Source organism: Equus przewalskii, chromosome 17, assembly GCF_037783145.1.
Source record: "Equus przewalskii isolate Varuska chromosome 17, EquPr2, whole genome shotgun sequence".
Classification (NCBI taxonomy): domain Eukaryota; kingdom Metazoa; phylum Chordata; class Mammalia; order Perissodactyla; family Equidae; genus Equus; species Equus przewalskii.
The window spans coordinates 76,392,034-76,418,051 of NC_091847.1; the positions used below are offsets into that span (position 1 = coordinate 76,392,034).

The 26,018-nt window shown below is 40.0% G+C and overlaps 1 protein-coding gene across 1 annotated transcript in view; it reads left to right on the plus strand.

The window, feature by feature from the left end:
- The first annotated feature begins 377 nt into the window (after positions 1–377).
- Positions 378–26,018, plus strand: part of BMPR2 (bone morphogenetic protein receptor type 2) — a 206,643-nt gene continuing 181,002 nt past the window's right edge. The window contains exon 1 of the mRNA XM_070580764.1: positions 378–1,536. Coding sequence (XP_070436865.1) covers positions 1,461–1,536 — 76 coding nt within the window. The 5' untranslated portion in view covers positions 378–1,460. The remainder of the gene's footprint in view (positions 1,537–26,018) is intronic.

Genomic DNA, 26,018 nt, shown 5'->3' on the forward strand with positions numbered 1-26,018 from the left:
GCCCTCCGGGCTGTGCTCCAGGGCAGCGCCTCAGAAAGGGGCTAAGCCGCCGAGCTCGGAGGCGCTCCCAAAGGCCAGACAAAAGATGTGGCCGCCCTCGCTTACACTCGCACACACATGCCAAGCGTGCACGTAGGAAAGGTGTGTGCGTGTGTGTGCACAGACGCCACGGCCGCGCCCCCAGCCCGCCGGCCCCACCCTGCCCTCGGCGGCTCGGGAGCCGCGTCGCGCGGGGGCCGTGGAGCCCGCCTCGGCAGGCTGCGGGGCGAGGGGCGGGGCCGGGCGGGGCCGCGGGCGCGCAGGCGCAGTGCGGGCCTCGTCGCGCCGCGGCCGCCGCCGCCGCCGCCGCCGCCCGCGCTGCACCACAGGCCCGAGACAGACAGGCCGGGAAGAGCCGGAGACTGAGGAGGAGGCGGAGGCGGCGGCGGAGGCGGGGCGACTCCGGTGACCGGGAGCGCCGCAGACTGGCAGCTGCGGCGACTCCCCCCTTTGTGTCTGGTCTGCTCGGAGCCACTGGAAGTGCTTCCCGGAGGGGCGCGGGCTGTCTCGCCGCCTCGCCGCCCACCCCCCTCCCCAGCGCCTACATCCGCCCTCCCGCCGCCCCCCGCCCTCGGCCCGCGACGCCCGAGCTCCGCCCGGAGCCCAGAGCTGCGGGAGAACGAGGCGGCGGCGGCGGCGGCGGCTTCCTCGGGGGGGGTTGGATTCGCTCACAGGAGCCATTGACTGGAGAAGACGAGGCTTCCACGGTGGACTTTACCTCAGACGAGACCGAGCGGCGGCAATAAAAAGGAGCGAGCGAGGCGCGCACCCGGCACCACCCCGCCGCCCCCTCCGCGCCGGCCCGCGGGACCCTCGGCGCTCCGCCCGGCGTGCGGGCTGCGGGCTTGTCCATGGAGGCAGGCTCCTTTTTCGCTGCGGTCGAGGAAGAGGATTTGTTGTTCCCGAAATCGGAGTGAAGGAAGCGCCGAAGCGAAACTTAAAGGAATCCTGCCCTCCCGGAGCCCCGGGGATGCGCCTCGGGCCGCCGGGCGCCGCCGCCGCCCGCCCGGCTTCGCCCTGCCCGGCCGCCGGCACCCGGTGCTGATCGCCGCCCCGCTCCCGCCCTCCGGCCTCGGCGCCCGGCTATGCTCTCGCCCCGACCCGGCTCGCTCTCCGCTCTGGTGAAACTCCGCGGGGAATAACTGCGGGCCTTCCCCGCGCTCCCGCGCCTCCCCCCGGACATGCCCCCAGCCTGGGGGGCCGAGGCAGCCCGGCCCCGGCGCGCGACGCCCCGCCGCCGCGGCGGAGAGCACTGAGGGCTCGGCCGCTCGCCCGCGCGCCTGCCGCCTGCCCTCCCACCCCGCCTCGCGACTCGGGCCGCGGCCGTCGGACGAGGGAGGACACCGGCCCGGCCGCCCGCTCCGCCCGCGGGGCCCTCCGCGTTTCTCGGCTCGGCGCGCCCGCCCCCCGGCCGGCCCGGGATGCCGCCCCCGCCGCGGCGGCCCTGGCGGGGGCCCGCGCTGCTCTGCGGCGTCCTGCTGGTCAGCGCGGCGGCCGGTGAGTAGCGGGGCGCGGGCGGGGCGGCGAGGCCGAGGCCTGCGAGCGCGGGGCGGGCGGCGGGCGGGCGGCGGGCGGGCGGGGGCCGCGTGCTGCGCGCCGCCGGCCCCGGGGACCCCGACCCCGCGGGAGCGGGCCGTGCTGGGCGTGGTGTCTCGCCGTTTTTAGCCGTGAGGTAATGCGGGGATGAAAATAATATTTTAATCGCCGGTGACAGTGTCTGTTACGAGGTCTTTGGAAGCAGAGCGGTGAATTATTTTGCTGAATATAAAGCGGATTTGGCTTAAAGAGAGCGTCAACTGGAGAACACGCGCTGGGAGCGTGTTTTTAGATTTAAATCACTCTTGGGGAATCCATGTTACTTTCATTATTCAGAGGTGGTGCCGAAGGAGCTGAGTCAACGTGGAGGAAGCCAGCCTGGGAGTTTCTCACTGTTCATTGTGAGGGTGGTTCTGCTCCGGAGCCTTTCAGGAATTATGTTACCCTCTTCTCAGTCTGGACGCGCGTGCTTTGTATGCGTTTGGAATTACTGTTGGTTCAGGAGTGTCTTCGATAACTTTGCCTTTAGTCCTCGGGCATCCGGTGGCTCTCGTGTCATTGCGACAGCTTTGACCTCACACTTCGAGGAGATCCGAGTCCTGAAAGTTCTTTGACGTTTTGCTGAGGCTTAAAGGGAAGTGGTAGTCATTCTTTCCCTAGGATATTTTGTTTTAATTCTCAGACCCCTTAGGAAGAGCCTCGTGTTCCCTTTGCAGTTATTTCTCAAGCAGTCTTCTGGTGATAGGGTTTTAGAAATTTTGGGGAGTGAGTTGTGCATATAATTCTTAAATTTCGTTTAGAGTGGTCAGATAGATTATGCATTTGAAAATGAGTAAAGAACGACATAACAGTTTTCCAGTTACTTTTTTATTTTGATTAGTGTGTACTTTTCGCATTCAGTAAGTTTCTCAGTGCTGTGTTAGACACAGGTTGCTTGCTTATTTCCATCTTTAAAGTCTGCATTGGGAAAATACTGAAAGGAGATTTGAAGTTTCCTTTTGTGCTTTTGATATTGTTGACTGATGTCTGTTATGTTTGTGATAAATGTATATGATTGTGTTAAAATAATTGGAACTTCGAATTGCATGTATTTTGAAACTGATATTTTAGTATTCTTAATCATCACAATTCCTTTTAGGGTAAAAATAAACATTTTTTCCCTAGATTTGTTTATACTGTGTTAGCTATTTAAATTCCATAGCCATAAGCCATGTGGCTACTGGAAAATATGGAGAGAGAAAAAAGGCCTTAAGGTTAAGCAGTCATTCTAAGAGCAGAAATCTCAGAGCATAGACTTTTCAATGTTCTTTGTTATTCTTAACCCTTTTTAGAGTGTAGATTCTCATTTACAGTTGACAGGCTTATCGTTTTGTGGTCAGAACTGATAAAAGTAACAGAACATTGATTTAAAAATAAGCTTAAATTTTCTATTTGATAAGTAAAATGTTAGAATAACATCCCGTAGAAGGGGTGGATTAAAAGAAGCACTGGTTAAAAGTGCTTTTAGTCTTTTTTTGTTACTGTTACGTAGCACCAGATGCCAAAATTTGTGAAGCTGGATTTCAGAACTATAACAATAATAATAGCTGGTGTTCACTGAGTCCTTGCTGTGTGCCAGCGACTATTCTAATAGCTTTGCATGTATTTTCTCATTTGATCCTCATGACAATTCTATACTCCAGGTTTAATTAGGCTTCTTGCACAGAAAAGGCGAGTGAAGTACACAGAATTTAAATAACTTACCACACAGTCAGTCAGTTGTGGAACCAGGATTATAGCCTGCACCGTTACTTGTAATGATAACAACAACTTCTCACTCTAATTGGGAACATGAGATAGAGTAGTGCCTTCATCAGATCAGCCTTTGAAAAGAAGCAGAGACACTGGATCTTGGTACAGCGCTGGTTATGCAGATCTCAAGGTTCTAAGTGTGTAAAACTTTGCCTAATATTGGAGTGACTAGTGCAGTTTCATTAAGTGCAGAGTGACTAGAGAAGGCCTGTGTGGCTCTGGGATACACAGATGCAGTGATGTAACCAGACAGGTGCAAATAGTGCAGCTGAACAGGAAAAAAATACTGGAACACTGACTGATATCACATCCCTCTTTGGGGTCATGGATAGATCCTCATTTCTTTTGAATCCCTCTTTCCTGCTTACTCTAGCTAGTTCTTGGATTCCTTGATTCTAAGAACAGTTGATATACAAAAAAATAGAATTTATAAAAAATGTGTGTGTTTGGTTTATAAATGAATTCTTAATTTTAATCAAAGGATACAATCCAGTGCAGTACTTACTTAAGGGTCCGCTTCTGTAAAAAAGAATTTTTTTTTGAAAAAAACAGTTACCAAGCTTTATTGAGGTTGTGATGGTTACAGGTTATATTATCTGACCCTATGTAGCCCCCTCAGCAGGCTTGGCCACCCTTTTCCTCCAGTCTTACTTCTTGTCCTCCTCCTTTTTGTCCTTGCCATCCTTGGTGGCCTCGGAGGCCACGTAGCCCATGGCATTTCAGATGGCCTCATTGTTGGGATTCACGCCTGGAAGGTTCTCTGGGACACTGAAGGAACTTGGGGTCCTGTATCTCATTATAATCCGCCTCCTCTTTGGCTGGCTCAGATGTGTTCACGGCTGAACTGGCATCAATGTCAGCTGCTTCTGCCTGGTCAATGTCAGCTGCCGCTTCTTACATTTGAAATAATTCACTTGACTAGATTTCAATTTTACATACATCTCTTTAGGAGTACATACTTTGTCAAAAGCAAGATTCACCTATTTAGTTATAGTGTTTCTGAGCAGTTAATAAACATTGTTGAGGAACAGGAAATTTAGTACTGTTTATTTTAATGTTTCTCAAGATGAGGGCACTGCAACAGGATCACCTGTGGTTCTTGATAAAATGGATATTTCTGGCCCTACAGTTTAGATGTACTGAATGGATCTCTCTGGGACTTACATGTTTTTTTAGAACTTAAAACCCAAAAGATTATTACTCAGGGAAGTTTGAGAACCACTGCTTTATATAATCAATCTTGATTGTTTGGATTTTCTGTATATTGTGATTCAGCTTTTGCTGCATAATAATTGGCAACCACAAATCATAGTGGCAAACAGCAATAAGCATTTATTCTGTTCCACTTGTTACATTCTGGTGCCCAGGCTGGAGGGAAGGTAACATCGCTCTGGGGGAAGCTTGTCCCATGGCAGTGGCAGAAGTGCAAGAAGACACGCCCAATCCCGCCAGCCCCTTCAGACTCTGCTACTCTAACATCCCGTGGGACAAGCCCGAAGACAAGGGACAGCAGTACAACTTTGCCTATAATGAGGCCGTGGTAACATATGGATGTATAATACTGTTGCTGGGGGGTGAAGAATTGGCACCTTCAGTCTACCACATACCATCAGGGAGATAGTCCAGGAAAGGGCCCTTCTCTTAGCATTTGAACAGGGCCAAACTGTTAATTTGGCCTTTGCATAAAAATTACACCACTTTTATTCTCTACAAAAGCTATCCTGGCATGTGGGGTGATGTGGTGTTAGTAGTATTGGTGTTGGTGTGTGTATGAAATGTGCAGAGAGAGATTTATTTATTCCACACAAGGACAACAGCTTTCCTTCATTAAAGGCCAGCTTTCTTAACAGTGAAAGAGAAGAAATTGAATATTGATCTCTGTTGGGTAAATTCTAACTGTAAAAGGTACAGAGTGAAGTCAGTATAAATCAGTTAATTTTGTCACTGACCATACCACTTATTTTGGCACTTACTAATATATTATATTATCCTTGCTGTTGAATACCAGTTTTATGTATTTGCCTTGTCCTTCCAACTGATAATTGCTTCTAGAGGACAGGGTTCATATCTTAAATTATTTTGTAATCTACTATATTGCTATGCACATAGAAGATGTTTAAGATATACTAAATGGGGGCCGGCCCGGTGGCACAGCGGTTAAGTACACAGGTTCCGCTTCGGAAGCCTGGGGTTCTCCAGTTCGGGTGCTGGATACTGACCTAGGCACCACTTGGCAAACCATGCTGTGGCAGGCGTCCCACATATAAAGTAGAGGAAGATGGGCACGCATGTTAGGTGAGGGCCAGTCTTCCTCAGCAAAAAGAGGAGGATTGGCAACAGATGTTAGCTCAAGGCTAATCTTCCTCAAAACAAAACAAAACAACAAAAAAAGAAATACTAAATGACCGACTTACACACGTTGGAGAGACTCTCTTATTACCAAGCTGTTTCCCTCTTCTAGTTAAGTGGTCTAGTCTTTGAATCTTTTCCAGAAGCAATGATGATAACTTTGGTGGAATTTTGAGTGCAATAGACTAGATTTGTTTTTTTTGGCTTTGTTTTTTTAAACCACTTTCTTCTTTGTCTGTGAGATGGACATGACAGCTAAGACTACTGGATTACAAGAATGCATATAATTTATGTATTGTCTATGTGAGGTTAGAAATAAGCCTGTAACTAAGTGATATGAACCTTTTAGAATACATTGCCTTATCAGAACTATTAGAATACAACATTTATTGCTTGCTCTTAGTTACACTCAATACTGTAAGTGTTTGACCAGAAGTATTATAGATCCAGTTTTTATTCCGTTATGCACCCATGGGAGCAGCTAGAAGAGTAGGGGGGCATTAATAGAATAGATAACATATGGAAGGAGAACTAAAATGTCCAGTCAACAAACATTTATTAATGTTTCCTTTGTGCAATTTCTTTTTTAAGTGTTGGTGGATACAAAGAAAAACAAGAAGGGCTGCCCGTCCTCCCCCATGTCTCATACCATAGCCTGTATCACTTTCTGAAAGAGCATTAGATCTCAAGCTATTTGAAGCAAGGGTAGGCATTTTGCAAACCCTTAGCATTGTATTATTTCTTCTCTCTGCCTATCTTTCAGGATAAGAAATTCCTGTAGGTATTCTGCAACACAAGAAAAGGGACTATGTTCCCGTATGTCTTCTAAATGATCTCTACCCTCCTTTTATGTCTTTATTCTCTCCCATCCTTCTTGAAAGAGCAGTGAACGCTTCTTGACTTGTGTATCCTCAACCCTCAGCTCTTTACTTGCCCACCTCACCCCGTGATGTATGTTAGGTCAGCAGTGACTTCCTAATTGCTAAATCCAGTCACTTTTCAATCTTGTTCCAGTTGACTTTTCTACTTAGTTTGTTTTGGTCACCCCTTCCTTGAAACTCGCCTCTTCTGACTTTAGTGATTTTGCATTTTTCTGGTTCTATATCTTTTCCATCCTGTCTTCTTAAATTTTTTTTTAATCTCCCTTAGATTGTCTTAAGTGTACTTTTCTCTTGCTGCTACTGCTCTCCCAGGCTTTAATTACCCCTGAAAGTAGGTGATTTCTAAGTCAAACAGGCAAACTAGAATTGGAAGCTAGAAAGATTTGGATTCCTTCCTAGTGGTACCATTAGCCATTTACTTTGGGCATTTACTCTTTTGGTTCACTATCCTCATTTGTAAAGTAAGGAGTTTCGTCTGCATGATGCTTATAGTACTTATAGCACTTTTCTTATGGCATGAGAATAGCCAGTGGTAGACCTAGTTGCTAGTAAGTGTGTAGCACTTTGAATGATACGTTTGGTTATTACTGAGTATGTAGTATTTTGAGTTTAGCTTAGGTTGGGGGAAACTATGGGATATTCTGAAATTTTGTAAAAGCACTACTTTGAAAGAAATGTAACTTAATTTTTTGCAAGTACATTTTATATCTTGATTTTCTATGTTGAATTAGGACTACAAAAGTGTTGTAAGGAAAGGCTTTTTAGGTATATGCTTTAATGAAAGTAGAAGAAGAATCTATAACTAAATATAAAGGATGCTTTAAAAATAGCTGGAATCCTAGAATTTTAAAGTGGGAAAGGACCTTAGAGTAGACTTCAAATAGTTAGAAGTTTAGTTAAGAAGGTTAAACCTCTCTAAATCTTGTCAAACCTCTCTAAATCTTGTCTTTCATTTCAATTTAAAAATAAATAACGCGAGAGTCAGTTTCAGCTCAACCTTTGACCCAGTTATCGTACATTCTAAATCAGTGCGATCTAATTAATGCCATTTTAACTTTAGATTAGTAAATTTTTTTCCCTCAAAGATTGGCGTCTGAGCTAACATCTATTGCCAATCTTCTTTTTTTCCTTCTTCTTCTCCCCAAAGCCCCCCAGTACATAGTTGTATAATCTAGCTGTGAGTGCCTCTTCTGGTTGTGGTATGTGGGATGCTGCCTCAGCATGGCCTGATGAGTGTCTGCACCCAGGATCCGAACCAGAGAAATCCCGAGCCACTGAAGCAGAGTGCATGAACTTAACCATCAGGCCGGCCCCAATTAGTAAATTTTTAAAATCAACTTTATTTAGATATAATTCTCATACCATACAATTCATCCATTTGAAGTGTCCAAGTAACTGGTTTTTGGTATATTACATTATTAACTTTAAAAAATTATGGTAAAACATATATAAGAAAATTTGCCATTTTAACCACTTGCAAGTGTACAATTCAGTGGCATTAATTACATCACAATGTGGTGCAACCATCACCAAAACATTTTCATCACCCCAAACAGAAACTCTGTAACGATTAAGCAACAACCAATTCCCCTTTTCTCCCAGCCGCTGATAGCCTCTAATCTACTTTCTGTCTCTATCTCATCTAAGTGGAATCCTACCATATTTGTCCTTTGGTTATTGACTTATTTTGCTTAGCATAATGTTTTCAAGGTTTATCCATGTTGTAGCATGTATCAGAATTTCATTGCTTTTTAAAGCTGAGTAATATTCCATTGTACGTATATATCACACTTTATCCATTCATCTGTTGATGGACGCTTGAGTTGTTTCCAATAATTAAAAAATTATTATTTTGCTCTTATACTTAGGTCATTGATTCATTTTGAGTTAATTTTTGTATATGATGTGAGGTAGGGATTCAATGTTATTCTTCTGCATGTGGAAATCCAGTTGTGCCAGCACCATTTGTTGAAGAGACTGTTCTTTCCCCATTGAATGGAATTGGCACTCTTGGAGTTGGCCACAGATGTGTAGATTTATTTCTGGACTCTTAATCCTATTCTTTTGGTCTATATATCTATCTTATGCCAGGATCTTACTGTTTTGATTATTATAGCTTTGTAGTAAGTTTTAAAACTTCCTACAAAAACTTCAAGTGTTTAAGTAAAAAAAAACTTGTGTTACAACTTACTAACACTACAGGTTAACTTAACCTACAAGAATAACATAAAGATTTTTGTTAGTAGGCGTTTTATTTCTTCCTCAGTGAGATAAACTGAAAATAACTTGTTTTGACACACAGGAAATAAAATAATTTTTATCAATAAACCAGCCCTAAATAAACCATTGGAAATATTTTGGGGATTTCTGTTGTGCTCTTATAGATATGGTGTTTAGATAGATCTTGGCATGTAGTAATCCCTGTTTGGTAAATCATGAATTTATTTTCTATGTTTTATTTCTTGTTTCACAGTTGTACTAGTTGACCGAATTTAGCAATTGTGATTTTCCCCCCTCTAATTAAAAAAGATTTAAAACATACAAGAAATAATTCTGTTATGAATTCTTATCATAACACTGTTTTGTAGAGCATTTTTGGTTAGAGATCAGTTTCTAAAAATGAAGAGAAATTTACTGTCCTTTAAATTTTGATAATTACATTAATTTTCCTTATGTTGGAAAGGAACTTGCTTTTGTGAATTCATTTTTTAAATGCTTTTTGTTTTTAAAAAGATTGGCACCTGAGCTAACAACTGTTGCGAATCTTCTATCTCTTTTTTATTCTTCTCCCCAAAGCCCCCCAGTACATAATTGTATGTTCTAGTGCCTCTGGTTGTGCTATGTGGGATGCCACCTCAGCATGGCTTGACGAGTGGTGCCATGTCCACGCCTGGGATCCGAACCAGCGAAACCCCAGGCCACTGAGGTGGAGCATGCAAACTTAACCACTTGGCCACGGGGCTGGCCCCTGTGAATTCATTGTTTTTTTTTTCACTATCACTTTTAGAAAAAAAATTTTTTTATTAAGATTTTGATAGTTAACAACCTTGTGAAATTACAGTTGTACATCATTATTAGTCACGTTGTAGGCACACCACTTCACCCCTAGTGCCCTCCCCCACCCCCCCTTTCCCCTGGTAACCACCAATCAGTTCTCTTTGTCTATATGTTGACTACCACCTATGAGTGGAGTCATACAGAGTTTGTCTTTCTCTGTCTGGCGTATTTCACTCAACATAATACCCTCAAGGTCTATCCATGTTGTTGTGAGTGGGACGACTTTGTTCTTTTTTATGGCTGAGTAGTATTCCATTGTACACACACACACCCCCCCCCCCCCACCCCCCCACCCCCCCCCCCACCCCATATCTTCTTTATCCAATCATCAGTTGCTGGGCACTTAGGTTGGTTCCATGACTTGGCTATTGTGAATAATGCTGCGATGAACATAGGGGTGCATGGGACTTTTGGAATTGCTGATTTCAGGTTCTTAGGATAGACACTCAGTAGTGGGATGGCTGGGTCATGGTCATAAGGTATTTCTATTTTTAACTTTTTGAGAAATCTCCACACTGTTTTCCATAGCGGCTGCACCAGTTTGCATTCCCACCAACAGTGTATGAGGGTTCCGTTTTCTCCACAGCCTTTCCAACATTTGTCACTGTTGGTTTTGGATATTTTTGCCATTCTAACAGGTGTAAGGTGATATCTTAGTGTAGTTTTGATTTGCATTTCCCAGATGCTTTGTGATGATGAGCATCTTTTCATGTGTCATTTTTGAATTAGTTTACTGACATTTTGTTATGGGTGTTGCTTTTTCCTCTTGTGTTTTTAGATTTGTTTTTGGTGGTTTCATTTTTCTTTTACTTCTCTATTCTTTTAGAAGTAGTTACCATAAATACACATTCACTTTAAAACATGCAGGATGTTTTTTGAGCGATGTAGCTAATGGACCCAAAAGGAATTTCATTAACTAAAGACTTAGAGGGTGTTGCCAAGGGATTTCGCAGTCGTTATCAGTGAAGAATAATATCATCTTGAAAGATATGAGGTAAAGATGTGGTTATTCTGCATTGTTTTTGAAAGACGTGATAATTTAACATCTTTTCATATTTAGCACTATATCAGCACAGTGATTATGCTTCTGAGGGTGACAAATGTAACCTAAGTAGAAGTAGAAAAAAGTAAATTTTCTTTGTTCCAATATGTTAAAACGTGAAGCATATATAAAGGAGGTGAAGGGTCATCTATAGAGTTTTCTGAAGTAATTTTCTGTCTCGAGGCAGTTGTCAGTGTCTCTGGGGTCTTTGTGATGACCATCTAAGTTCTGTAGTGCTACTTTTTTTTAAATTGAAATATAATTAACATACAATATCCTGTTAGTTTCAGGTGTACATCATAGTGGTTCCTTATTTATATACATTGTGATCACCATGATAAGTCTAGTTACCATCTGTCACCATATAAAGTTATTATAATATTATTGACTATATTCCCTATGCTGTACATTACATCACTTTGACTTATTTATTTTATAGGTGGAAGTTTGTACCTCTTAATCCCCTTTACCTATTTAGCCTGCGCCCCTAACCCTTCCTCCCTTTATAGTTTGTTTCCTATATCTATGAATCTGTTTCGTTTGTTCTTTTATTTTGTTTTTTAGGTTCTACATAAAGTGAAATCATAAGTTGTCTTTCTCTGTTGACTTATTTCACTTTGCGTAATACCTTCTAGGTCCATTCACATTGTTGCAGATGGCAAGATTTCATTGTTTTTTATAGCTGAGTAATTTTCCATTATAGTCACACACACATGTATGCACGCATTCACCTCACATCTTCTTTGTCCATTCATCTATCGATGGACACTTAAGTTGCTTCCCTATCTTGGCTATTGTAAATAATGCTGCAGTGAACATAGGGGTGCCTATATCTCTTCCAGTTAGTGTTGTTGTAAATAAATACCCAGAAGTGGAATTACTAGATCATATGGTAGTTCTACTTTTAATTTTTTGAGGAACCTCCATACTGTTTACCATAGTGGTTACACCAATTTACATTCCCACCGGCAGTGCGTGAGGGTTTCCTTTACTTCACGTCTTTTTTTTTCTTAAAGATTGGCACCTGAGCTAACATGTATTGCCAATCTTCTTTTTTCTTCTTTCTCCCCAAAGTCCCCTGGTACACAGTTGTATATTCTAGTTGTAGGTGCTTCTAGTTGTGCTGTGTGGGATGCCGCCTCAGCATGGCCTGATGAGTGGTGCTAGGTCTGTGCCCACGGTCTGAACCAGCGAAACCCTGGGCCGCTGAAGCGGAGTGTGTGAACTTCACCACTTGCCCATGAGGGCCAGCCCAACTTCACAACTTTGCCAACACTTGTTATTTGCTGTCTTTTTGATAATAGCCATTCTGACAGGTGTGAGGTGCTATCTCATTTTTGTTTTGATTTGCATTTCCCTTACAATTAGTGATGTTGAGCATCTTTTATGTGCCCTTTGGCCATCTATATATCTTCTTTGAAAAAACGTCTGTTCAAGTCTTCTGCACATTTTTTAGTTGGGTTGTCTTTTTTTCATGTTAAGTTGTATAAGCTCTTTATATATTTTGGATATTAACTCCTTATCAGATGTATGATTTGCAGATATCTTTTCTTATTCATTAGGTTACCTTTTCATTTTGTTGATAGTTTCCTTCACCGGACAGTGAAGCTTTCTAATTTGATGTAATCCCATTTGTTTATTTTTGCTTTTGTTGTCTTTGTCTGAGGAGACTGGTCCAAAAAAATATTGCTAAGACTGATGTCCAAGAGCTGATTGCCTATGTTTTCTCCTAGGAGTATTTGTTTCAGGTCTTACATTCAAGTCTTTAATCCATTTTGAATTTATTTTGTATATGGTGTAAGATAGTGGTCCAGTTTCATTCTTTTCATGTAGCTGTCCAGTTTTCTCAACACCATTTATTGAAGAGACTTTCTTTTACCCATTGTATGTTCTTACCTCCTTTATCATAGATTAATTGACCATATATATGTTGGTTTATTTCTGGACTCTCTGTTTTATTCCGTTGATCAGTGCATCTGTTTTTCTGCTAGTACCATACAGTTTTGATTACTGTAGCTTCGTAGTATAGTTTGAAAACAGGGAGTATGATACCTCCAGCTTCATTCTTCTTTCTCAAGATTGCTTTGGCTGATTGAGGTGTTTTGTGGTTCCATACAGATTTTAGGATTATTTGTTCTAGTTCTGTGAAAAATGCCAGTGGTATTTTGACAGGGATTGCATTGAATCTGTACATTGCTTTGGGTAGTATAGACATTTTAACAATGTTAATTTTCCAGTCCATGAGCACAGTATGTCTTTCCATTTATTTGTGTTGTCTTCACTTTCTTTCATCAGTGTCTTATAGTTTTTAGAATATAGATTTTTCACCATCTTGGTTAAATTTATTCCTAGGTATTTTATTCTTTCTGATGCAATTGTTACTGGGACTGTTTTCATAATTTCTCCTTCTGGTAGCTCATTATTTGTGTATAGAAACAACTGATTTCTGTACATTAATTTTGTATCTTGCAACTTTACTGGATTCATTTATTAGCTCTAATAGTTTTTTGGTGGAGTCTTTAGGGTTTTGTATATATGGTATCATGTCATCTGCAAATAGTGACAGTTTTACTTCTTTTCTGATTTGGGTGCTTTTTCTTTCTTTTTCTTGCCTGATTACTATGGCCAGGACTTCCAATACTATGTTGCATATAAGTGGCAAGAGTGGGCGTTCTTGTCCTGTTTCTCATCTCAGAGGAGAAGCTTTCAACTTTTTTTTTTTTAAAGATTTTATTTTTTCCTTTATCTCCCCAAGGTCCCCTGATACATAGTTGTATATTCTTCATTGTGGGTCCTTGTAGTTGTGGCATGTGGGACGCCACCCCAGCGTGGCTTGATGAGCAGTGCCATGTCCGCGCCCAGGATTCGAACCAATGAAACACTGGGCCACCTGCCCCAGAGCACATGAACCTAACCACTCGGCCACGGGGCCAGCCCCAAAGCTTTCAACTTTTTACCATTGAGTATGATGTTAGCTGTGGGTTTGTCATATATGGCCTTTATCATATTGAGGTATGTTCCTTCTGTACCCACTTTGCTGAGAGTTTTTATCATAAATGGGTGTTGAATTTTATCACATGCTTTTTCTGCATCTATTGAGATGGCTGTATGATTTTTATCCTTCATTTTGTTAATGTGGTATATCACATTGATTGATTTGCAGATATTGAACCGTCCTTGCATCCTTGGAATAAATCCCACTTGATTATGGTATATGATCCTTTTAATGTATTGTTGAATTTAGTTTGTTAATATTTTGTTGAGGATTTTTGCCTCTGTACATCAGGGATATTGGCCTGTAATTTTCTTCTTTTGTGGTGTCTTTGTCTTGTTTAGTATCAGTATAGTGCTGGCCGTGTAAAATGAGTTTGAAGCTTTCCTTCCTCTTCAACTTTTTGAAATAAATTCAGAAGGATAGATATTTTCTTTGTTTTTTTGAGGAACGTTAGCCCTGAGCTAACATCCACTGCCAATCCTCCTCTCTTTTTGCTGAGGAAGATTGGCCCTGAGCTGACATCTATGCCTATCTTCCTTTCCTTTATATGTGGGACGACTGCCACAGCATGGCTTGATAAGTGGTGTGTAAGTCTGTGCCCAGGATCTGAACTGGTGAACCCCAAGCCACCAAGGCGGAGTGTGTGAACTTAACCACTGCACCGCTGGGTTGGCCCCTAACTCTTCTTTAAATATTAGTAGAATTCACCTGTGAAGCCATCTGGTCCTGGACTTTTGTTTTTTGGGAGTTTTTAAATTACTGATTCAGTTTCATTGCTTGTAATTGTTGATTCAGAGTCTCTGTTTCAACATGGTTCAGTCTTGGAAGACTGTGTTTCTAGGAATTTATCCATTTCTTCTAGGTTTTCCACTTTGTTGGTGTGTAATTGTTTGTAGTAGTCTCACGATCCTTTGTATTTCTATGATGTCAGTTGTAACTACTTCCTTGCATTTCTGACTATTTATTTGTGCCCCCTTTTTTTATTAGTCTACCTAACGGTTTATCAATTCTTTTTTTTAATCTTTTCAAAGAACCAGCTTTTAGTTTCACGATCTCTATTTTTTTTTGTCTCTATTTCATTTATTTCTGCTCTGATCTTTATTATTTCTTTTCTTCTACTAACTTTGGGCTTTGTTCTTTTTCTAGTTCTTTTAGGTATAGAATTAGGTTGTTTGAGATTTTTCTTGTTTGTTGAGGTAGGTGTATACTGCTATGAACTTCCCTCTTAGAACTGCTTTTGCTGCATCCCACAGATTTTGGAAAGTTGTGTTTCCATTTTCATTTGTCTCAAGGCATTTTTTGATTTTCTTCATTGACCCATTGGTTGTTTAGAGATATGTTGTTTAGTCTACACGTGTTTGTATTTCTTCCAGTTTTCTTCTTATAATTGATGTTTAGTTTTATGCTGTTGTTGTTGGAAAAGATGTGTGATATGATTTCAGTCTTCTTAAATTTATTGAGACTTGTTTTGTACCTTAATATGTGATCTGTCCTGGAGAATGTTGCATGTGCACTTGAAAAGAGAGTGTATTCTGCAGTTTTTGGATGGGATGTTCTATATATATTAAGTCCATCTTGTCTAATGTGTTATTTTAAGGCAAATGTTTCCATATTGATTTTTTGTCTGGATGATCTCTCCATTGGTATAAGTGGGGTATTAAAGTTCCCTGTTATTATTGTATTACCATCAACTTTTCCCATTGTGCCTCCTAATATTTGCTTTATGTATTTAAGTGCTCCTATGTGGGGTGCATAAATATTTATGAATGTCATATCTTTTGGGTTGACCATTTTATCATTATGTAATGCCCTTTTTTGTCTTTTGTGATAGTCTTTGTTTTAAACTGATATGAGTATTGCTACCCCAGTTTTTTTTCTTTTGTTTCCATTTGCATGGAATATCTTTTTCCATCCCTTCACTTTCAGTCTATGTGTGTCTTTAGATCTGAAGTGAGTCTCTTGTTTTCCTACATATAGATGTCTTGTTTTTTGTTTTTTATCCATTCAGCCAACCTATGTCCATTAATTGGAGCATTTAGTCCATTTACATTTAAAGAAATTATTGATAGTTATGTACTTGTTGCCATTTTGTTAGTTGTTTTCTGATTGTTTTTCTAGTTCTTCTCTGTTCCTTTCTTCTCTTGGTCTCTTTCCTTGTGGTTTGATGGTTTTCTTTAGTGTTATGTTTGGGTTTCTTTCTCTTTACTTTTTGTGTATCTGTTGTAGGTTTTTGGTTTGTGGTTACCATGAGGTTCTAGTATATCAACCTACATATATATATCAGTCTGTTTGCTTAAGTTTGAAGATACTCTAAAAGCATGTAGTGCTACGTTTGAATGCCTCTCTCCCTTCCCTCCTTCCTATCAAGTAATCTGTATTAGATAAGGTGAAGTACCGCAATGAGTCTTTTCTGATTTATTTTCTTGGTTTTACATGAGTAAGCATTTTCTTTAATTAGTCATGATACTGATAAGGCCTGTCTTTGACATAGTCTTCTATATTAGTTTTTTGCCATTATACATTTTAGTCGTATGTAAGTTTATTTGGAGTTTTCATTATTTGGCAGATTAGAATGGAAGTATGTATGAAAAATGAGTAGAATGTTTCTTTTCCTTTCAATCAGCTTGTGATTATATGTGAAGATAAAGCAAATAAAAGGCATAGATATGTACAGAGATGTAGTGGATATAGAAAAATATAGCAAACGAAAGATATAGTGAACTGTATGTGTAATAATATAAATATTATTGATGCCCAAGCAAGTAAAAGTCCTATCGTAGCAAACAAACATTTAAGAAATGTTTGTTACAAAGAGGTAAATGATAGCAAAAGAAGTTTTATTAATACTTATTTAAATATGTCAGCTTTCTTGTGTGAGCTATTTTAATTAGCTCTTTCATGTATGTAAAACTGTTTTAGAATATTTTCTCACATAGGAACATCAACCAAGTCACAACTCTGTTTTTACATTCTTCGTTGAGTTTTCCCTAAGTCCCTAATACTGTTCTTTCATTAAATTTTGGAGGAATTTAACGCCATACTACTCATTTAGTACTTGGTGTATCCCTGGAAGAGTTGTTTTTTTAATCTGTTTTATTTCCCCAGTCATATTTATAAACATTTGAAAGAAGGCAGTTTATATAGACCCTCTTCTTAGCAGAGGTCAAGGGAGTGTGCTATATTCCAGTGGTTCTCAAACTTTTATGATGCATCAGAATCACCTGGAGGGCTTGTTGAAACACAAATTGCTGGCCCCACCCATTGAATTTCTGAGTAGGTCTAGGGCGGAGCTTGAAAATTTGCATTTAAATTTCCAGGAGTTGCTGATAATGCTGGTTTGAATTCTACACTTTTGAGACCACAGCCATAATAAATGTCTGTTGAATGATATTGGTTGAACCAACATATTGGTCATGGAAGCTATTCTTGGAAACAGCTTTCATAACTCTGGGGATTTTATGAAAGTTTTTGAAAAGTACTGGTTTATTTGGTATTGGCCAGTAATGTGCAAAGGGTGGTCCCTGGATTAGCGGCAGTATCACCTTGGAAATTGTTAGAAATGCAAATTATTGGGCCCCACTCCAGGCCTTTGAAACAAAACCTCTGGGAGTGGGACCCAGCAACGAGTGTTTTAACAAGTCCTCTAGGTATTGTCTCTTTGTTTTTCCTGAGGGGGACCAGCCCTGAGCTAACATCCGCTGCCAGTCCTCCTCTTTTTGCTGAGGAAGACTGACCCTGAGCTAACATCTGTGCCCATCTTCCTCTGCGTTACATGTGGGATGCCTACCAAAGCATGGCTTGTCAGGAGGTGCCATGTCCACACCCGGGATCCGAACTGGCAAACCCTGGTCCGCCGAAGCGGAACATGCACACTTAACCACTGCGCCACCAGGCTGGCCCCGATAATATTATTGATATGATATGAGGGAATGACACTTCACCTCTGTGGTTTTCCTCTGCAAAACACACAACCCTAGTCTGACTAATCAGGAGAAGAACATCAGACAGTCTCAAAATGAGAAACATTCTACAAAATACCTGACCAGTATTCCTCAAAACTGTCAAGGTTATCAGAGACAAGGAAAGTCTGAGAAACTGTCATATCCCAAAGAAGCCTAAAGGGACATGGTGACTAAATATATTCTAGATGGGATCCTGGAACAGAAAAATGACATTAGGGGAAAACTAGTGAAATCTGAATAAAGCGTGGAGTTTGGTTAATAGCAATGTTCCAATGTTGGTTCCTTAGTTGTAACAAATGTACCATAGTAATGTAAGATGTTAATAATAGGGAAAACTGGTGAGGGTTATACAGGAAACCATCTGTACTAGCTTTGCAGTTTTTCTGTAAAACAAAAACTGTTTTAAAGTAAAAGTTTATGAAAAAATGCACATGCTTATTTCCTAAAAGTATAAACAAGAAGGATAATAAAAAAATCATCATGCTTATCTGATTATAGGGACCTTTTAATACCTTGATTTTCTTTTAAACACCTTTTCATGCACACTTTTTAATTTTTTTGTGAGGAAGATTGGCCCTGAGCTAGTATCTGTGCCAGTCTTCCTCTATTTTTTGTCTGTGGGATGCCGCCACAGCATGGCTTGATGAGTGATGTGTCGGTCCATGCCTGGGATCTGAATCTGCAAATCCCAGGCCACTGAAGCAGAGCCTGCAAACTTAACCACTATGCTACTGGACCGGCCCCATGCACACATTTTAAAGTGATTCTATATATATATATACACATATATGTACATATATATACATGTACATGTGTGTAACTCTGTAACCTGCTTTTTTTAATGCTGATATATTGTAACCAGAACTACATTTTAAAGTGTATATGTTTTTTGGGCTGGCCTGGTAGCACAGCAGTTAAGTGCGCACATTCTGCTTTGGTGACCCCAGGTTCTCTGGTTCGGATCCCGGGTGCAGACATGGCACTGCTTGGCAAGCCATGCTGTGGCACGCGTCCCACATATAAAGTAGAGGAAAATGGGCACAGATGTTAGCTCAGGGCCAGTCTTCCTCAGCAAAAAGAGGAGGACTGGCAGCGGATGTTAGCTCAGGGCTAATCTTCCTCAAAAGAAAAAAGGTATATATTTTTATAGGGAGGAAAAAAGGTTTGAATATGTTTTAAAACTTGAATATATTCTCATTGACTCTTCGTATATATTTTTCTCAGGATATATTCAAAGTATATTTTTATATGCATTGTATTTATGCAAAAGGAAGTCCTTCATCTCCTTCAAATTGTGGGTCTGTTATCTTGTTTCTTTGAACTATGGCATCTAATAAAGAAATTCTTTTTTTCCCTTATTGTATATAAGGAACCAGTAGATTTAAGGTACAGTTTGTCTACTATGGCTAGTGCCTTTAAGAGTCTATATTGTATGACACATTACATTGCAATAAGATGTAAGGAGAATTATTTCCAAAAGAACTAATGTAAAAGTTTATATATGTGCCTAGAGTCCCAGTTTGCAACACTATCCATTGACCTTGCCTTGAGCACATTAAGTAAAGCTAAAATTCTTTACTCAGGTTATCAAGATATAATACAAAATTTGTATAATCATTCTCACCTTCAATGTGTTCACTGTGGACTTGACAGAAGAATTATGGAACATGAGAACGTATTGTGCCAGAGGTATTGGCCATAATAGTTTTAGATGGAGTTGGGTGTTTAGGGGAGTAGAAAGATCCTGTACACACATATCTATTTTCTCAGTTCCACGTCTGTATTTGGAAGGTTAGATGCAGATGGAGGGTGAGAAATTTCTGTTTGTTAAAGCCAGAAGGTCTTCCTGTTTATCTTTCAAGAAAGTAGTTTTCCCTTATCTCAGTGTCAAAAGTGTGCGTGATAATATTCCTTCATTTGTTCTCAGCAATTTAAGTGCAAAATAGGGTGATTTAGAGCAAAATGTGACCTAATAAATGACATGAGTGTGAAGGGATATGCATATCCCCATACTAATAATATATTTCTGACCAATAATGTAAACTCTCTAGTTCTTTTCTTTCATTTAAATGAAGAAATACTTGCATTTTTTTTACATTAGAGAAAAAATATTAATAATCCCATGACTCCAACACTATAGTTTGTTTTGGTGTTATTTTGTAATTTTTAAAAAAAGGTTTATATATTTTTGTATGGATGTGATTATACAATATCTATTCTATCTCAAGTTTTTTTTTCTTTTGGTTAGGAAAATTTGCCCTGAGCTAACATCCATTGCCAGTCTTCCTCTTTTTTTTTTTTTCTTGAGGAAGATTAGCCCTCTGCTAACATCTGTGCCAGTCTTCCTCTACTTTCTATGTGGTATGCCTCTACAGCATGGCTGGTGAGTGGAGTATGTCCGTACCTGGGATCTGAACCTGTGAACCTGGGCTGCCAAAGCAGAGCAGGTGGGCACCCCACCTTTTTCTTTTTGCTGAGGAAGGTTTGCCGTGAGCTAACATCTATTGCCAATCTTATCTTCCTCTTTTATTGCTTGAGGAAGATTAGCCCTGAGCTAACATCTCTGCCAGTCTTCTGTTTTGTATATGGGTCATTGCCACAGCATGGCTGACAAGTGGTGTAGGTTTGCGCCTGGGATCTGAACCAGCAAACCTGGGCCCCTGAAGTGGAACACACCGAAGTTAACCACTATGCCATGGGGCTGGCCCCTGTTTCAAACTTTTTAACATGGAATAATATGTCCTAAGCAGTAGCTGTGTAATATTCCATTGAGTGTTGTTTGTTATTAATTTTTGTTGGGAGTTGTTTAGCTTGTTTCAGTTTTCTTCTCTTAATAAAAACAGTGCCATATTGAATACTTGTGTGCATATGTCCTTGTGTTTGGGTTTATTTCTGAGTTCTCATCTTGACTATTAGTAGCATGACCAAATTTGATCATTTTTTCCTCCTTGAAACACATTCTTCATTTATCTTCTCAGATGCCACACTCTTGGTTTTCCTCCTACCTCCTTATCTCCTTTGATAGTTCTTCGTTATGTCCCTCACCTCTAAATGGTATGCTGTCCCAGGACTCAGTTCTTGGACCTTTTCTTTTCTCTGTCTACTCTCCCTCCTTTGGTGATCTCATCCAATCTCATGGCTTTAAAAATAGCAACTAGGTGCTGACAAGTTTCAAATTTATTTCCATCCCAAACGTCTTTCCTTGAAATTCCGTTGTGTGTAGCTGTGTATTCAGCGTCTCTACTTAGATGTCTGATAGTCATCTCAAACTTAATGTGCCCAAAACTAAACTCCTGAACTTCTGTAGTCCTGCTCCTCCCATAGTCTTACCCAACACAGCAAAAATGGCAATTCTATTATTCCAGTTGTTCAGGCCAAAAATTGAAGATAGCTTTGTCTCTTTTCTTTCTTTTTTTCACACTTGCATCCAGTCTGATAGCAAAAACTCTTGGCTGTACCTTCAAAATACATGTATTTAGAGTTTGACTACTTCTTATCACCTCTGCGCTGCCACATTAATCTAAAAGCTACCATCTTCTCTCACTTGTAATTTTTCAGTAGCCTCTGTTTTCTCTAACACCTTTGCCCTATTACAGTCACTTGTCAATATAGTATCCTGCGTCACCCTTTTCACACGTAAGTCAGATAATGACATTTCTCGGCTTAAAACTCTTCTGTGCCTCTCCATCTCAATCAGAATAAAAGTCATAATCATTTAAAATATCCTACACAATCTGTCCCCTACTGCTTATGACTGCATCTGCTGATCTCTGTCTTGCTCAACTTTCATTGTGCTTTTATTTATTTATTTTTATTTATTATTATTATTATTATTATTATTATTTTTTAAATTTGGGTGAGTTTATTCTGAGCTGAATTCTGAGGACCATGGCCCGGGGCCTTTCTTCCCAAAGGAAGAAAGGGCACCGAAGAATTGGGGTGCACATAGTGGTTATATACCCCCAAACAGGGTGTTTCACATATGATTGAAAAGTCCCTCCCCCAATAGTCACAAGATTGCCCTGTCGCCACAGCACTTGATGGACACAGCAGGTAGTGGGGTCTGCTATCTTGATGGGCGTAGCAGGAGGCAAGTCTATTGTCTCGAGCTGGTCGGTCACAGGTGAGTGCAGCAATCAGTTCCTAGCCTAAGGAAAGATGCTTAATCCTTAAGGAGATGCCAACGTTGGGAGGGGCAGGGAAGTTGCCCCTTTACCTCAAGGGCCTTTGTTCTTGCCATAGGGAAAATCTAAAGCAGATATACAATGCGTGCTCAACAGCCACAGTCAGGCCCTTTTGGAAAGACAAGGTCAGGCTGAATTAGGTTTATACCAAATGGCTTCCTCATATTCTCCAATATATCCTATTGCTTGCCATTTTTATTTGTCACTATATTGCTATGAAATAACCATACTCACAAAGAGTTTCCAAATTCTGGAGGGATCAGGTAGGGAGAAAAAGATAAATGTTTCAGTTTGTTCACAAAGGTATAATTTCACCAAATTGCTAAGTCATAGTTAGCACAAGAACAAGAGAAAAAGATTTCCTTGAATCTGAGAAAAGAAAACATCAAAAATCAGCAATATTTCAAATAAAAGTCATAAAAATTATAATCATCCTCAGTTCATTCAGTCCTGTATAATCAGTTCTTGATCTTAATCTTCTGTTAGCAGTTTTATGAGGTCATCAGTTTCTCCATTAGATTTCTGTAATTTCTTACCCAGAGTTCAGTTCTACGATCTGAAAGTTTATCAGAAAACTGTATTCCAGAGTAAGCGTCAGAGTCCTTTTTATGAATCTCTCTTGAACTGGAGTCCCGATTGGGACTTTCCCGCAGTTCAGAGAGTGGTCAGGTGCCAGAGGAAGGGATCCCAATCCAGCCACTCTTGCTTCCATTGGAGCCTGCAGGCAGAGATCCAGGAGACTGACGTGGTAATAACTCTTACCTCTTGCCGGCTCTTGTCAGGGGTCCAGGATCTCTCCGCTGCAGCAGTCCAGGAGCAAGCAGTGTCCAGCCAGTGAAATTTCATCCTGCCGACTATGCCAAAACTGTAGGGGAGGAAGAGATTTCCTCTTCCCAAATGTGGGTTCGTCTGGCCGGAGAAAGAATTAAATTCACATGAGACAGAATAGCAAGAGAAAATTAAACAAAGCTTTATGAGGAACCATGGCCTGGGGCCTTTCTTCCCGAAGGAAGAAAGGGCACCGAAGAAGTGGGGTGCACATAGTGGTTATATTTATTTATTATTTTTTTAAAGATTTTATTTTTCCTTTTGCTCTCCAAAGCCCCCTAGTACATAGTTGTATATTTTTGGTTGTGGGTCCTTCTAGTTGTCACATGTCGATGCCATCTCAGCATGGCTTGATGAGAGGTGCCATGTCCGTGCCCAGGATTCGAACTGGCAAAACCCTGGGCCACTGAAGCAGAGTGTGTGAACTTCACCACTCAGCCATGGGGCTGGCGCCTTTTTTTTTTTTAAAGATTGGCACCTGAGCTAACACCTGTTGCCAATCTTCTTTTTTTTTTTTTCTGCTTTTTCTCCCTGAATCCCCCCAGTACATAGTTGTATATTTTAGTTGTGGGTCCTTCTAGTTGTGGCATGTGGCATGCTGCCTCAGCGTGGCCTGATATCCACGCCCAGGATCCGAACCAGCAAAACCCTGGGCCGCTGAAGTGGAGCACAGGAACTTAACCATTTGGCCACGGGGCCGGCCCTCATTGTGCTTTTAACTTAACAAAGGTAAAAATTCAGAAAATCACAAGTTTTAGAAGAGGTTAGATTTAAGATACTTAATATAATTTGACAATGGCTATAATTAGTAAATCTATGTATTGGGGTGATAAAGGAGGAGACACAGGAAAATTTCTTGAGCCTGGAATATATCTAAGTGCCTTACATGTTTACTGTGTTCTCTAAATATCCTCTGAACAGACTGATCAGTACTATTATTTTTCCTTATATTACAGATGTGTAAATGAGTAAGTGGGAGACCTGGGATTCAAGTTCAGGCCTCTGTAAGTCCAAAGCAAAGCATTAGTATAATATATACAATGTTAGCCTGAAGGTATAAAGTACTTGGAATATTTTAGGCATCTGAAAATCTTACTAGCATTCTAATCATTCAGGAATAATTGCCCAGACTGAACTATATCTTAGTTATAGTCTCTTACTTTGCTGTAAATGACAACAGATGTTTTAGGTTTTGGTTTTATGTATAACATTCAAATGTCAATGGATAATAAAAATTTTCATTGAAGAGTCAAAGCTTCAGTTTTGTAAATGAGCCACTGTTAGATCAGAAGAGTGATGATGATGTATTTCATTGGGGATAAGTTTTTAATGTTTTCATCTGTTGTTAGTGATTAGAACCCCTTGAGGCCAGTGTAGTGTGAAGAGTAACTTTTTATATTTAGATACTACACAAAGGGCCATATTGTGGTTATGAGGAGGGCAAGATTAAAAGTAGTCAAATGATATCAAGAGATGAATTTATCATGTTAGTTATTGAAACAAAATTTTTTGTGGGAGATAGCTTTTCTGGAATATTTAATTATGTTTTTCCTTTGGCTTAACCAGCGTGTTAGCTTGATGAAATGTTATCAAGAATGTTAATCTGTGAATGTAGTTTAGCCTTTAGCACCAACGTTTTCCATTTATCCAGCTCTTCTCTAGGAATCATTGTTTTGTTCCTTTTCTTAGATTTATGAGAAATTCGGTTTGATCCTTGCTACTAATTTGTCTTTTAAGAGCAAGACAGTAGTCTTAGATTTGTCCTAAGTCAGCTTAGATTTATTTGCTAAACAGCTAATAGGCTTTATTTTCACAACACCTTGTTAATGAAAATAGATTAAATTCATTAACTGAAAATAGGTTAAATTCTAATTGTTTTCAATTAAAAGCCAGTGTGTTAAGGCATGATTTATGGAAGTGTGTCATATATATGATTTACGGATAGGCTAGGTTATTCTAAAATAGCAGTGGTTATTTCTTGCTCATACTGTATGTCCATTGTAGACTGGCAGCGGTACTCTGCTCATCATTCAGGAATCTGGTTGATGGAGTGCCACCATATTGAAAGTTGCTGGTTGCTGTGCTAGAGGCAAAAGAAAGTATAAGAAGATATTTCATGGCAGTTATATGCTCTGCCTGGGAGAGATTCCACATCGCTTCCACTTACAACTCTCTGTTTAGTCTCATGGTTTCCCCAACCTCTAGGGAATTTGATCTTTCTAAGTATCTAGAAAAGGAATTTGGGAAACAGGACCAATGATGACTGTGGGAAGTATTAAGATAAACTTGTATTGACTTTGCTTTGTATTTAAAAAGATTTAAAGTTTTTGCTTTAGACTTTGATTTTATTTCTTTAAAAAATCTACTTTTTAGAATCCTAGGGTTGTAATACAAGATCATTGTAAAAAAGATTTTAAAATGATAATGAAGTATAGAAAATAAAAAGACCCATTCCCTCTACTTTTTCTCTAATCCCATTCCCTAGATGTAACCACTGTTAACAGTTTGGTGCATAATCTTTCATAAATAAACATCTGTGATGAGTAGAGTTTGTTTTTTAAACAGAGATGCAATCATGTCTATCATAGACAAATTTTGTGATTTTTTTCATGCACGATAGTTCTAGAAGTAAAATCATTTGATCAGAGTTTGCACATTTAAAGTTTTGATCGGAACTTCCAAATTTGCCCCCTGAAAGATTGTATCAGTTTCCGTTTTCACCAATAGTAGATCAGAATTTCCATTTTCTTATACAAATACAGTATAATCTCAACCATTTCAATTTTTGCCAAGCAAAATTGTGTTATTTTGCTTCATTTGCAGTGCTTTAATTATTAGTGATGCTGAGCTTTTTTTTGTATGTTTATTGGCCAGTTGTATTTCTCTGAATTAGCTGTTATATCAGATTAATTTTTCTAATGGTTTCTTTTTTCTTATTGATTTGAAGGTGATATTTATATAATATAAATGATCTTATGCAAGTGGAATTGCTTATCTTTTCCTGTATGACATCTGGGTTTTCTGCTATCTTAGAAAAGCCTTCACCATGTCCACAATTACCAAAAATTCTATCTCATAATAGGTATGTCTATAGTTGTTTTTTGTGTGTCAGGAAGATCAACCCTGAGCTAACATCTGTTGCCAATCCTCCTTTTTTTCTTTTCTTTTCTTTTTTTTTTTTATTGTGGTCATAATGGTTTACAAAATTGTGAAATTTCAGTTGTACATTATTCTTTGTCCATCACTCTGTAAGTGCTCCCCTTCACTTTTTGTGCACCTCCCACCCCTTCTCCCTGGTAAGCACTGAACTGTTCTCTTTGTCTGTGTGTTTATCTTCCACATATGAGTGAAATC